General features: G+C 37.0%; 2 protein-coding genes across 4 annotated transcripts in view; one reads left to right on the forward strand and one right to left on the reverse strand.

Moving 5' to 3' along the window:
* Nucleotides 1–14622, forward strand: part of LOC136854618 (uncharacterized) — a 273800-nt gene that overhangs the window by 147767 nt on the left and 111411 nt on the right. The window contains exon 1 of one of the 3 annotated variants that reach the window (XM_067131146.1): nt 5557–6241. The exons of 1 other annotated variant lie outside the window; for it this stretch is intronic. The gene's annotated coding sequence lies outside the window, so the exon portion shown is untranslated. Of the gene's footprint in view, nt 1–5556; nt 6242–14622 lie in introns of those variants that run through there. One more of the 3 variants, XM_067131147.1, reaches the window with a different exon arrangement.
* LOC136854620 (protein extra-macrochaetae-like) lies at nt 3918–5616 on the reverse strand. The gene is made up of 2 exons (XM_067131149.1): nt 4897–5616; nt 3918–4482 (listed from the first exon to the last, which is right to left on the reverse strand). The coding sequence occupies exon 1, from the start codon at nt 5494–5496 to the stop codon at nt 5203–5205; it is 294 nt and encodes a 97-aa protein (XP_066987250.1). The 5' UTR covers nt 5497–5616; the 3' UTR covers nt 3918–4482; nt 4897–5202.

Genomic DNA, 14622 nt, shown 5'->3' on the forward strand with positions numbered 1-14622 from the left:
CCAAGGCTGCGGAGAGGCTGCTAAATGTCTCCCAGGCTCCTGTTAGTTTTATCTCTTTCCTTTTTAAGAGATAATTTGCCGTCAACAACTTGTCTTCCCTCTTGCTATTAGGAGATTTCGCCTCCTCTTTTAGGAGGTAACAACATGCAGTTTGTAACTGCTTTCCCCTCTTTCCACTCTGCATGCATTTGCATCGTTTTTTAGCAATGTTGATTCAACGCAACCTTTCATCCCAGTGAGTCAACTACGGTGACTGACAGACAAAATGATAGATACAAGGTTCGTTACCTACAGCCGAGACGAATATTTGTGTGTGTGTGTGTCTGGAGAGAGGAGAGAGAGAGAGAGAGAGAGAGAGAGAGAGAGAGAGAGAGAGAGCCTTATCTTACGAATCCTTTCACCCCCAGTGGATTACTTCGTCTATGCCTTCCCGTTTTGATGGAATACATTTATCGTTTTCCTCCCTTCATCTCACTTTCTCGTTCTCTACAGTAGCTGCGACCCACGACAGTAGGTCAGAGGCATAATAGAATTTAGAGAAACCGCCCATTCGTCCTTCCTCTCCCGGTTCGAGAATCGAACCCGGGTCCCTCAGTTTGTGAGCCGCGTGCGCTTACCATACCGCCACACGAGACAGCGAGAGGTATCCCAGTCACTAAAACCCGGAACAAATAACAACGCAGCATCGCTAAAAGTCAGTCCTCGAAGGAATAACTTCTAAATGACGATCTACAGTCTCACATGTTCTCCTACATCCCGATGACTCATTGGGGGTAAACCGGTCTTTCTTGCAGTAGACCGCAGAGCATTAAAATAAATGGGCTTAATTAGTGTTGATTGTCTTCTCTTGCTAAATAAGGCGGACCTCCTGAAAATGCCTCGTCCTCCAAGACATCTGTGTTTTGAAGCCGCAGCTGTCGCAACTCGTGATTCTGACCCTGTGCGCGTTACGACAGAGGGTGATTGTGGCGATGCTGAGTTTATGTTCCGTCTTTTTCACTCCGTTTCGCGCTATTTTTGGGAGACGAAGACTGGAAGCTCTTTATCTGGTAATGAGGGAAGAGAGATTGAGATAGAGTCACCATTCGATTTTAGTGGAGAATCTGAGACTGGTGAATATTTTTCGACTGAATTTAGGACGCTTGAGAGAGAGAGAGAGAGAGAGAGAGGGTGGTTATGGTTAATTTCTACCATAAAATAGAAAGCGAGACGTTTGTAAAGACAAAGACAATCTCAGACAATCGACAGAGAGAGAGAGAGAGAGAGAGAGAGAGAGAGAGAGAGAGAGAGAGAGATTATGGTTAAATTCTACTCTTAAATAAAGAAACCGAGGCGTTTATAAAAACCAAGTCAGTCTTGGACACTCGACAGAGAGAGAGAGAGAGAGAGAGAGAGAGAGAGAGAGAGAGAGTTTTTCTCAGGCGACAACACTGAAGACGTGAAAAAAAAACACGGTCATGGGACAGTTTTTCAAAAGGGAACAGTTGCAGCCGTGGGCTAATTTTTTCTATGTTAAATTTACCGTAAAGAAGGACAACTGTCAGTCTTACTTTACTCTCTTTACTAAGCCTCCTTTGTAACGCTGGTATATATATGCAGTCACGACGAGAGTGTGATGTTTCACATGACCACTCGCTGATAACGCACGAAGGACCCCATGACATTTCTTCAGGAGGGTGGCGCGACCCAATTGGAGCCAATTCCCATCAAATATTCAATGATGTGTTCTCTTGATGTTTTTGACACATCGCATATTTATGTCCTCTTCTTCATCTTTATCATACTGCGTTTGTCCGTAATCATGTAGGATCACCATCTCCGCTTTTCTTTATGTCTTAGTGTCAGCTCCTGGTATCATTTGCATTTGTTCCTGTACATCGTCTCACAGATCTTTAATGGAATGGGATGGAATATGGAGTTCAAGCACTGGGACCTAAGAGGTCATTCAGCGCTGGAAATGAAATTGAGAGTAGGTAGGTTTGAAAGGTGTAACAGGAGGAAAACCTCGCTGTTGCATTTTGAAATAATTATTAGTAGAGTGTGGATAGCAAGATGGAAGAAAGAGAATATAAATGGAGGTACAGTAAAAGGAACAAAATGGGTTGCAGTTAGTGGTCTAGGAGACGCTGCAAAGAACCGTTAGTAATGCCTACAGTGCACCCCGTGAGGTGCACTGACGGCCCTACCCCCCTACGGAACACAGTTCTTTAAAATACGTTCTCACTGGAATTGGAATGGAGCTTAAGTTTAAGACAAAGGTCAAACACTGGGACCTATGAGATCATTCAGCGCTGAAAATAGCGTTGAAATAATTGTTATGAGAGGGTGGAAAGTAAGTTGGAAGATAAATATGAATATAGAAAAAAATGAGGGGGAGGGGGGTTGCAGCTAGGGGCCGAAGGGACGTTGCAAAGAACCTTAAGTAATGCCTACAGTGCTCCGTGTGAGGTGCACTGACGGCACTACGTTAACATTGATTTTTATTTTGGGTTCTCATTATTGCTCCTCTTTGCACATAGTTTTAACCCGTTATTCTACCTTCATGGGATGGCAATAACAAACTGTCTTAGGCTCCGTATCCTCACACAGATACTGTTTTGCATAAATGCTAGAAACTGATAATCACACTCAAAAAGGTTATGATGAAGTATATATTAATATATATTTATTTCATCAGTTAATTTGAATGATGGTAGAGAACTGGTTAAATCCTTTGAAGTATTAACATGAAAAATATTAAAATCTTTTTTGCTCTTTTGATCCTATAAATTCTGGGAATGACCTCTTTCCCTATTTTAATAAGCCGTTTATTTCTCATATCTTACTTATGTACTCTCTGTTATTGAGAGTTGAGGGAATGAAAGCTTGCACCAACAGAAAATAAATGCAGTAAGAGAGAGAGAGAGAGAGAGAGAGAGAGAGAGAGAGAGAGAGAGAGAGAGAGAGAGAGAGAGAGAGGATTACCGAAATTCAGTAAGTGAAGAGACCTTGAATTTTAAAAGACTGAGAATGACTGAGGTAACGTAGAGACTGTGAGAGAATGAGCGTCTTATGACTGTGTTCGAGAATGAGTGAGCGATACCAGAGAATGGGGTAAACTGACCTTGAAATTTTAGGGACAGAATGTGATCGTCGTGGTATGAGAGAGAGAGAAAGAGAGAGAGAGAGAGAGAGAAATTTTCTGTAGTCATTACAAACTGCGCAAAACTTCTGTACTCTTTAGATAAACGAAGTTGTACCTCGTACCTTCTACAGATAAGAGTACTGGAAGTTTTACTACATGAAATAATGGCATAATTTCCCATGAACAAATTGCTCATTTTTGGCCATCCATCTTTCTCAACTGAATGTACTTGTGTACTTTATTTCTTGTTACATTTTGGCTTTTGGTATCAAGTAATAAAATAGTTTGAGTAACTGGCTTTATATTCTTTCATAGTGTACTCCGATTGCACTTAGAAAACAATTACTTCCTTGCAGTCCTGTTCTTTGAATTGTACTGCAGCAGTTTTTGTCTTGATGTCTTCCAAAGTAATTTCAAAATTAAGATAATAAAGACAATAATTTTTTTCCAGCTTTATAGACTACCATTTACTAACCTCGACGTTTACCAGGCATTATAGCCAATTCTCTCAAATTTTTGGGTTATTTCAAGGGTAATAACCAGTTCTCTGGGTTCTTTTAAAATAGTTTCGAAAAACATTAATTTCTCGTTTCCTCATTTAGTTGTCTTATTTTAAAGGTTTTCGTATGCTCTTATTTGTTAATACTTTTCTCTTATATCTTATATTTTCCTTTGGTTAATTTCTCGTCTTAGTATCATCTTCAATCTATTCATTTCATCTTTCCTTCCTTTATACCTTGAAACATTAATCATACAAAAAAATAAAAATAATAATGGGGCGAAATCATAGAAATTTTACAAAAATACACTTTTATTTGTAACTGTTAACAAAAATATATGTTTTATACATTCAATCTTCTAGCATTTCAATCAGAATAAATAATTGAATATATTATAATTTGCATTTCATTCTGAATAAATAAGCTATTTTATCCATATAGTATCATCATTACTAGAATGACTACCACATAGGGGCCACCTTTTAGGCATCTATTCGCATATCATTTGCATATTATTAATGTCCACACAGAATACCTTAGCAATTGACTTCTACCCTTAAGTTTTACAACACCCTTCTCAGGATCTGACCAAGTATCCTAAAACTTGAACTCATCTACAGCAAAAAAAAAACACCTAAAACTTAACATCAACCGTAAATCTTTCTCTTTCAAAGATACAATACGTATTTTTCTTTGCATGCTACACGACTTTGACAAACAGCATCACGTTGCAAAACGATTCTGGTCAAGTAAGTGAAATGTGAAGTGCAGAACCCGTGGAGTTTCCCGTTCAGCAGTCTTTTTCTCCGAGTACATTAGGAACTTCTACTAGGCATCTCTAAATTCTGCTTCATCTTTCTGTTGACAAAAGAGAAATTGTGGTTAGTGATTGTGAAGAATATTCATCCTTTTAGATTTTAGTTAAATTCCTTTCCTTGGATAAATTAGTAATTCTTTTTGGTGCTTGTTGGTCAAGAGAAATATAAAAATGAAGCAATTTGCTTTTTAAAAAAATGGCGTACTAGAATATATTTAGGATATTTCAAAATCTAAATTATTGGAATGAAGATATTGCCATATGCACCATTCTCATATTTTACAAAGAAACTTTTCTTTAACTAAAGAAATTCCTTGTAGTGAATCTAATTCTGTCGAAAAACAAAGCGACACCTGAATTTTATCTTTGGCAATAATGAAAAATACAAGATAAAATTAGCAATGAACATTGAAGATGACATAAAAATGTACACAAGAAAGCAATTTGGAACTTACCAATTCGGGTGTTAGAAGGTTCTGGGGCAGGTCATTACAACAGGTCACCACGACTCGCAGCGACAGGTCATCTTCATAATCATGGCACTAGGCTAAATATCGAGTTGGTCACAGCAATTTTGGAGATAATTTCTTTCCGTGCAATTCCGACAAACAAGTAAGTCTTTAAATTCTCCCAAGTTTCCATATTGTTTACTTCTTTTCTTCTGCCAGGCGCCCCTATGGAATTCAGGACGCTAACACTCACCACCTCACCTCCTTCCGTGCCCTCCAGGAGGAGGTGAACGGGCGGGAAGGATACGACACTCAAGAGCTCTCCACACACTCCATCTCCTCCTCCGAGGATGTGAGATCCTCATCTTCCTCGTCGTCGCTGGAGACGAGGGCGTCCTCCAGATCGTAGATGTAGTCGATGACAGACTGGATGAGTTCCAGCTTAGTGACGGGGCGATCTTTGGGACACATAGGAACCAAGTTCTGAAGGCGTTCCAGGTACATGAGCACATCAGCACCGTCGGTTTTGGGTGGTGCCTTGTGGACTTTGCCTTCGATAACGCCCATGACGGCGTGGACTGGAGATACACAGCGTTGTACTCTCATCTTGACTTTGTGTTGAACAGAGTGTTACACGTGATAACAGAACGAGCACTAGCAGTAAGCTGCTTAACAGGAACGGCTTTAACACCAGTGTTTCGCTAAAGGAATACGAGGATAGCGGTCGCCACGCCGGCTTTTATGCGCGCGGTGGAGGGACGGCCCCTCCCACTCGTTCTCCTCGACCAATCCCGACGCTCGCATCCGGGTGTGCGCTGAGGTGCTAAATAATACAATGATATCACTAACTGATCTATGTTGTACAGGACAGAATTAAGTTTTGTTTCACGTTGCAGGTTCTCCTTGCAACACGAAAAACTGTTTTCATGGCCATCGCAGTTGTATACGCCTCGAAATATCCGATAAAATAAACATTATCGATTCGAGGTTGAAACAGCCAGGGCCTCCTCGGCGGTTAGCTGGGAATGCAGCTGGGTGTGGGGTGGTAGGGAGATGTGGACGTAGGAGGGGGAGTTTGGAAATAGACGGTTAGTGCGTGTGTATGTAACGTTCAAGTTCTGTGCGTCAATACCGGTCGTCCTGGGACACTGTACATCTGGCTTCAACTGTCCCATCATGGACGTCGTAGGTTTCCCACGGATGCACCCATAAGACCTGACCCGACCTTATGCCCGTGACATCTTCCTGCTGTCTCCCACACGCCACCTGACCCATCCCAAAATCCTCCATTACATCTTCCACCCCTGCGCATACTCAACGCCGTCCTTCCCAGAAACCTGCCAGAGGGAGTGTAAGTATAAAAATAGAAAATATAGGGGGTGTCCTTTTTTAACGACTGTTATTCTTAAATTCTAGGCAGTATATTCCTACAAATAAAATTACACCATGCCTACAATTATATGACGAATTCCATGAGGCTGTACAGATCCAACGCTTGTGCAATAGCAGGATTATTGATAGGGCCTCGTCACCGAAGGGACCCGTTTATTCACGAATGAATAATGACAATTCACTTACAGAATATCCATGAAATAAATGAGTATGGTTCTAACATTGATAATTAAAAGTAAAATAAAGTACAATCTCCCCAGTATATTTCGTAACAAAAGAAGCTGGAATTCGTCGAACAGTCCGTGAAGCAGAGGCAGGCAGCAGCCCGTTCACTCCCGTCTTCCTTTTTTGCCACGTTGCCGTCTCACAGATGTCCTAGAAAAGTGCCCAACGGTTTTCTTCCTTTTCCCGCTTCCTGTTTATTCTTTTTTCCTATTACATACTTATTCGCACCTTATTTCATTTGTTTCCCCAGTGAAATATGTTCGCGCTTAACGTGGTCTTGAGATAGGAAATCTCTCTCTCTCTCTCTCTCTCTCTCTCTCTCTCTCTCTCTCTCTCTCTCTCTCTCTCTTGCTTTTCATGAAACCCTCGATTTTTATCAAGTCATTATTTAACAATATCTGAGGCCTCTTCATTACAAGTGAAATTATTTGATTATATAATATATACTATATATACTGTATATATGTATATATATATATATATATATATATATATATATATATATATATATATATAATGTGTGTATCAGAAGCTCACCATTTTTTATTTTCTCTTCACTTATCAGAGGCTCTCTCTCTCTCTCTCTCTCTCTCTCTCTCTCTCTCTCTCTCTCTCTCTCTCTCTCTCACACATGTATGTACTATCCCACAACTATCTCATTTGTGTAGGGTATACATTGCTTGCACAGGCAGAAATTAGCATATGTACACATGTTCTCATAACCATCACGAATCGTATGATTCATAAGCAAAAGAGCCATTACGCAGTGCAGCTGTGACAATAAAAATCGCTCAGAAAAGCCAGTGAAATACTACGATGCTGACGTGAGTCACTTTCTACTACGAATTAACTGTTACTTCATTAGCGCTAAATATGACTCAGAAAGTGGATTCAATTATAATCTGTATTATCATCATCTACCGGTTGCTATGTTCATCATCATTGTGATCACGAGTACTGATGATATTAGTTTTATTAATCTATAATTGATTAGTTCATTATTTTTCTTATGGTTATTTGTCATCAAATACTGTTATTTTTTTTATCTCATTATCAAATACTGTTATTGTAAGTATCGGTAATAGCAGTAGCATTTGCTTTAGACATTACCAAGCCGATGCTGGTCTATATAATGTTATGTAATAGAAATCAGAATTTTGAGATATTGATTATTAGCCGATATTCGCCAATAATGTTATGTAATAGAAATCAGAATTTTGAGATACTGATTATTATAAAGTGAATGTCTATAAAAGATAAGGGATAAGAGATAACAGATATATTCTAGATAACACGTATCCCTATGCACACTAAGACTCTCCCTGTTAAATCCTATTGAACCTTTGTTTTCATAATGGATGAGTTACACGTGGTAGTTAGTTGACTGTGGTGGTTCAACCAGGAGCCAGAAGAGCATGAGGCTAGCGTTGTCATCTCGAAAACTTTAGACCCATATATGTACATATATGTGTGCCAAGGGAATTATCTTGAATGTGTAAGTTATTAATGTAGGATGTGTTGGTGCTAATATTGTCCAATAGAAATTATTAAGATACTTTTCAATTTTCTCTTGTCCAGGGAACTACAAAATGCTATATTGTTTATATAAGTATTCTGTAGTTGATTTTACGCATTACGGTAGTGCTATTTTCATGTTGTTGTTATTATTATTATTATTATTATTATTATTAAGGAGATGACCCCTATTCATATGGAACGACCCCACGGCCGCCATTAACTCGAAATTCTATGCTTCCAGAGAATATGGTATTCATAGGTGTTATAACACGATGTCACATACAACCAGGTCTGACGTTCTTGTCATGACACGATGTCACATATAGCCAGGTCTGGCGTTCTTGTTATGACACCATGCCACATATAACTAGGTCTGGAGTACTTGTTATGACACGATATCATATGTAACCAGGTCTGGCGTTCGACAGGACAGCGTCTGGGACCTCCATTTCCTACATAGATTTTACAAGTGATTTTGCTCATTCATATGCATCTGATTATTTTTCTCCTTTCCCCTGCGTCATGTGTTGTCACTTGTGAGCAGCGCTTATTGTATAAACGTCCTGAATAAGTTACTAGCCTCTTTTTGCTTTGTTTTTTTTTTTATAGGAAACGCGCACATCTTCGACAGAACAACAGTAATAATGAAAGCTTTCTGCTTGCGATAAGATTGTTGATCTTCAAAGTAGGAAAATGTTGTAGCTCTCCCACGTCAGTTTAACCTGAGGTTCTTGCCAGTGTGAATTCAAATTATCCGTCATATAACATCACGTCCAAAACAGACATAAATTAATGCGAGACTAAGTCTTAGACATTGGTAATCACCATCATTGCCAGATACGACCACCCTCATTATGGTGCAATAGCGACTTCTTTTTTTCAGCCGTCTTTGTTCCCATCGTTTGTGAATTGCTCACCCCTTCACAAACATCGCAAACCCTAATGATGGGGCATAATATATCTTTCGGGGGGATAGGGGGTGAGAACACAATTTATGGTATGCGCTGCGGCTGTACATAATTGCCAAACGTTCCTGGACGCCAGGTGTTCGGTTGTTGGGCTCCTCAACATTTCCTTGTGGGCGATTTCGACGAAGCTCTCGAGAGGAAGTTTTTCTTCCTCTTCTTCTTCCTTTTTTCCTTATTCGGTTGGGCAGCTGAATTTTCAGTTATGTATGCAGGATTTAATGTTATTTAGGGATAAAACAAAACGCTAAAAATGCCCAACATAATTAATTTTGTTTTTATTCAAGGCATGACTACAAGGGACCTTTGAATTTGTGGAAATCGATTGAGTTTTTCACGTGTTCCCGACAATTTTGCTGTTTATGGACAAAAATAAAAAGTGCAACGACTTTTTAATTCTGTGAACTCGATGAGGTAACTGAAGTTTCGGTGAATCGCTTCCAGGTGTTTTCGATAGTATGAATTTCTGTAAGAAAAACGTATGAGAACATGATTTTGAAATGTGTGACTTCAGTTGGGTAATTAAATTTCCACGTTCGTACAGCGGCTTTGCAGTTACTTGAGGGGTTTTGATTTTTGTGAATTCGAATGATGGAAATGGAATTTGACTGTTGTAATTTTGAATGGTTAACTGAATGTTAACATTCTGTTAATTTAATTGATAATTACTGCAAACGCGGTTTGATTACATGATTATGATTGATTAGCTAAACGTTGACATTTTTACAATGAATTTGTAGATATTATGGACAAATCCCTCCTAAGGACTTATGAATTCAGTGACTTCGGTCTGTTTACGGCGTTTTCAATTTTCTCGAATAGTTTTGTGGTTATTCAAGGACAAATAGCCGCAACAGACATTTGCATTTCGTGAGTCCGTCTCGGTAACTGAATTTAAAAACACCCACAATGGGTTTATGAGTGTTTAAGAATAAATAACAATACTTCTGGATTATTTTTCTCGTGATATATAAATTCATTTTTTTATTCTGTGTTGCACTTATTTTTCAAATATTTTCTGTAAAAAAATTTTTTATATTGTTTATGATTTACATTAATTCAACTGGGTAATAGATTGGTCACTTTACTCTATAATAGTTTATTTGGATATTTATTTTCTTTTATTCAGAAAATATACATTCATAATTCTTACAGTTTATAATATTGCATATACATCATAATCTACTTATATAAATAAAGTTAGTAATTATAAAAAAAGGGGAACATATTTTGAAGTAAAAATAAATGACACCCATCCCCAAGTGCTCCCAAAAATATAAATCTTGTTTTGAACATTTTGCTTTTTATAAATGACATCATTCTAAACTCACCTGCGAAGGGCATTGCATATTTCTTTGATTATCAGTTCAAAATAACTGCCAACAGCTTAAGAATCATCTGACTTATAAAAGTAACAGAATTTCTGTTGTATTCTTGCATTTTCTTACGCTTTATGACCGGTTCGTAAACCGCTTTTGAACTTTGCGAATTTGATTGAGTACTTTGACTTTCAAATCGATTCCTGCGGGGAATTATGAATATCTCGTAAGTGGTATTTTACTTACAGTTTATTGATGTTCTCGGACGAGGTACCCACTTTGGAACAAAAAACAGAAACGGTTTTTGTATTCTTCGTATGGACTAAATTATTGAATTTCTGGCTGAGTTTTACAATCACTTTGACGAGTACAACAACCAATGAATTTGGTGAATTCGGTGAAATGATTGAATGTTCAAACCATTTAGCAACTCCCTATCTTTCTTGGAAATGTCTGTGGACCATTTTGCCGATTAATGAGAAATTCTCGCTCAAAAATACGTTAATATATGTTCCATTATAGTGTTATTATTGTGCTCTAAAACTTTGTTATTAATCATTGAGAATTGTTTCTAATCATTCCTGATGAATGTTTATTCGACCGGACCAGTGATAATTTTAATAATATAAGAGAATTTTTAATCATTTTAATAAAACATCATTTACTTAAAATGCCATCACTACACCACCTCATGCGGTGCACTGTAGGCATTACTCAAGGTTCTTCTCGTTGTGCCCTCGGCCCCTAGATACAACCCCTTTCATTTCTTTTACTGTACCTCCGTTCATATTCTCTTTCTTCCATCTTACTTTCCACCATCTAACAAACCTTTTACTGTCAATTTCCGTTTCAGCGTTGAATGACCTCTTAGGTCCCAGTATTTGGCCTTTGGCCTAAATCCTATATTTAATTCAATCAGTTAAGCTGTTTTCTCGCGACGTTATGAATGTGTATTCACCAAAAAAAAAAAAAAAAAAAATCCCATCAATCCACCTCATGGGGTTCACTGTAGGCATTGCTTCAAAGGTTCTTTGCAGCGTCCCATCGGCCCCTAGCTGCAACCCCTTTCGTTCCTTTTACTGTCCCTCCTTTCATATTCTCTTCTATCTTACTTTCCATCCTCACTAATTTTTCATAGTGCATCTGCGAGGTTTTCCTCCTGTTACACCTTTCAAACCTCCTTTACTCTCAGTTTCCCTTTCAGCGTTGAATGATCTCATAGGTCCTAGCGCTTGGTCTTTGTCCAAAATTCTATATTATATTCAAAAGGAAAATGGACTTTGTTGTTCAACTGCTAAAAGTGTGAATAACAAAAATTATTTTTTTTCAGCCTTAGATTGTAGATTTTATATATATATATATATATATATATATATATATATATATATATATATATATATATATATATATTATCATCAGTAAGTTGAAACAAAACAGAAATCGTATTTATTCGTGTTGTATAAGTTGGGCAGTTCTTGAGAGACTTAGGATGTCAGGCTTACATACTCGACTCGCCTTTAATAGTCCTTCACATTTTGCAGATTTCGATTAAGATGCTTTGGCTGTTTGATGGCTTACATTTAAATCGTCTGTTATTATTATTATTATTTCTATTATTATTATTATTATTATTATTATTATTATTATTATTATTATTATTATTAAAATATTTTAACCTGACCACTGAACTAAATTGCCTATTATTATTATTATTATTATTATTATTATTATTATTATTATTATTATTATTATTGAAATAGTTTAATCAGACCACTGAACTAAATTGTCAATAGTTATTATTATTATTATTATTATTATTATTATTATTAAAATAGTTTAACCAGACCACTGAACTAAAATGTCAATTATATTATTATTATTATTATTATTATTATTATTATTATTATTATTATTATTATTAAAATAGCTTAACCACACCACCGAACTAAATTGTCAGTTATTATTATTATTATTATTATTATTATTATTATTATTATTATTATTATTATTATTATTAAAATAGCTTAACCAGACCACTGAGCTAAATTGTCAAACAGCACTTGGGTTATTTCTGTGATCCTCTTTATTTATCTGTTTATGCGAACATCATAAAGTTGTAAAATTACTCTTATGTAGGCGTAGTGTGCGAAGTGCATTATTTAACTATCGAATGAATTGTATTTATTTTTTTAAAATCGAATTAACTAAGTCTTATTTGGTGAAAATATTTTTTAAATCAGTGGAGAAGTTGGCAGTCCCGATGGTTAATCTTTAAGTAAATTAGTATTTCTGTGTTCATTCCAAAGATTAACTACTGATTAAAAGCGCTTAATCGTTTTAGTTTTCTGTAAAAGAACAATAGTGTGACGGCTTTGTCTGTCCGTCCGTACTTTTTCTGTCCGCCCTCAGATCTTAAAAGTTACTGAGGCTAGAGGGCTGCAAATTGGTATATCGATCATCCATCCTCCAATCATCAAACATACCAAATTGCAGCCCTCTAGCCTCAGTAGTTTTTATTTTGCTTAAGGTTAAAGTCAGCCATAATCATGCTTTTGGCAACGATATAAGATAGGCCACCACCGGGTCGTGGTTAAAGTTTCATGGGCCGCGGCTCATATAACATTATACCGAGACTACGTAAGATAGATCTATTTTCGGTGGCCTTGATTATACGCTGTAGCGGCTGTACAGAAAACGCGATTGCCCCGAAGAAACTTCGGCGCATTTTTTACTCGTTATATTTGTTGGAACGGAGGCCAATATTTCCACAAGTTGAAATATAAATAGTAACATTCCCTTCTTGGAAAAGATTAGATTGAGGAAACCACAACGTATTTTGTGTTATAAAATAAATGAAGAACTCAAAGATTACAGTTCTAAAAAAAATATTCATTTATTTAAGTATGATATGAACTGGAAGACTTCAGTTCTTAAGACGATAAACAGGATAAATGGCTAAGAACTTGCGAAGTCTAAAGGGAAATACATTCATTCATGGAAAATAAAAATATGAAAATTATTATGCCAAATATATTAGCAAACTCATAAAACCAGGTTAAAATCAAACTATAAATAAAGACTGATATTTGCCTGATTACAAATAAGAGAAAGGAAATGCTAAATATATTAACAAATTCATAAAAACAGCTAAAAAAATCAGACTGAGCAAAGACTGATATTCGCCCGATTATAAATAAGAGAAAGACAATGCTAAATATATTAAGAGATTCATAAAAACAGCTAAAATAAATCAGACTGGACAAAGACTGATATTAGCCTGATTACAAATAAGAGAAAGGCAATGCTAAATATATTAACAAATTCTTAAAAACAGCTAAAAAAATCAGACTGAACAAAGACTGATATTCGCCCGATTATAAATAAGAGAAAGGCAATGCTAAATATACTAACAAACTCATAAAAACCAGGTTAAAATCAGACTATAAATAAAGACTGATATTCGCCTGATTACAAATAAGAGAAAGGAAATGCCAAATATATTAACAAATTCATAAAAACAGCTAAAAAAAATCAGACTGAGCAAAGACTGATATTCGCCCGATTATAAATAAGAGAAAGACAATGCTAAATATATTAAGAGATTCATAAAAACAGCTAAAATAAATCAGACTGGACAAAGACTGATATTCGCCTGATTATAAATAAGGGAAAGGCAATGCTAAATATATTAACAAATTCATCAAAACAGCTAAAAAAACTCAGACTGAACAAAGACTGATATACGCCTGACTAGAAATAATCGAAAAGCAATGCTAATGCATTAACAAACCCATAAAACCAGGCTAAAAAGTCAAACCTTAAAGAAAGACTGATATTCGCCTGATTACAAATAAGAGAAAGGCTAAGGACCCCACTCCCCAGGGCGCGTCTTTGAGACGGGCGCGTCCTTCGGTCGGCGAAATGGCCGTTGGCATGGGGTAGACGCCCTTCGGGATAACCGATTTCCAATGAATGGAATTCCTACGGTCTCGCTAAGCACCTGCTTGGGCAGGAAGAATGGAGGAGAGGGGAGAGAGAGAGAGAAGCTTGGTAAAGGAGAGAGAGAGAGGCAAACTGAGCTGGAGGAGTACAAGAAGAAAACAGATGAGGAGGGAGAGTGATGTAAAGAATGAGGAAGGGGGGAAGAAAGCGAGGGTAATGGATATGTGTAGAATGAAGAATGGCGGGGTGGGGTGGGGGGAGCAGAGAGAGAGAGAGCGATGTGGGATAAGAAGGAATGCCGTAAAATGATGGTAGAAAAACGTAGTAACAACAGAAGTCGAAGATTAAGAAAGGTAAGAATGGGAGATAAG

This window comes from Macrobrachium rosenbergii, chromosome 29 (assembly GCF_040412425.1).
Source record: "Macrobrachium rosenbergii isolate ZJJX-2024 chromosome 29, ASM4041242v1, whole genome shotgun sequence".
Taxonomy (NCBI): Eukaryota; Metazoa; Arthropoda; class Malacostraca; order Decapoda; family Palaemonidae; genus Macrobrachium; species Macrobrachium rosenbergii.

Coding starts and splice junctions, on each gene's coding strand:
- LOC136854620 (XM_067131149.1), bottom strand. CDS start 5,496: ATGAGAGTACAACGCTGTGTATCTCCAGTCCACGCCGTCATGGGCGTT.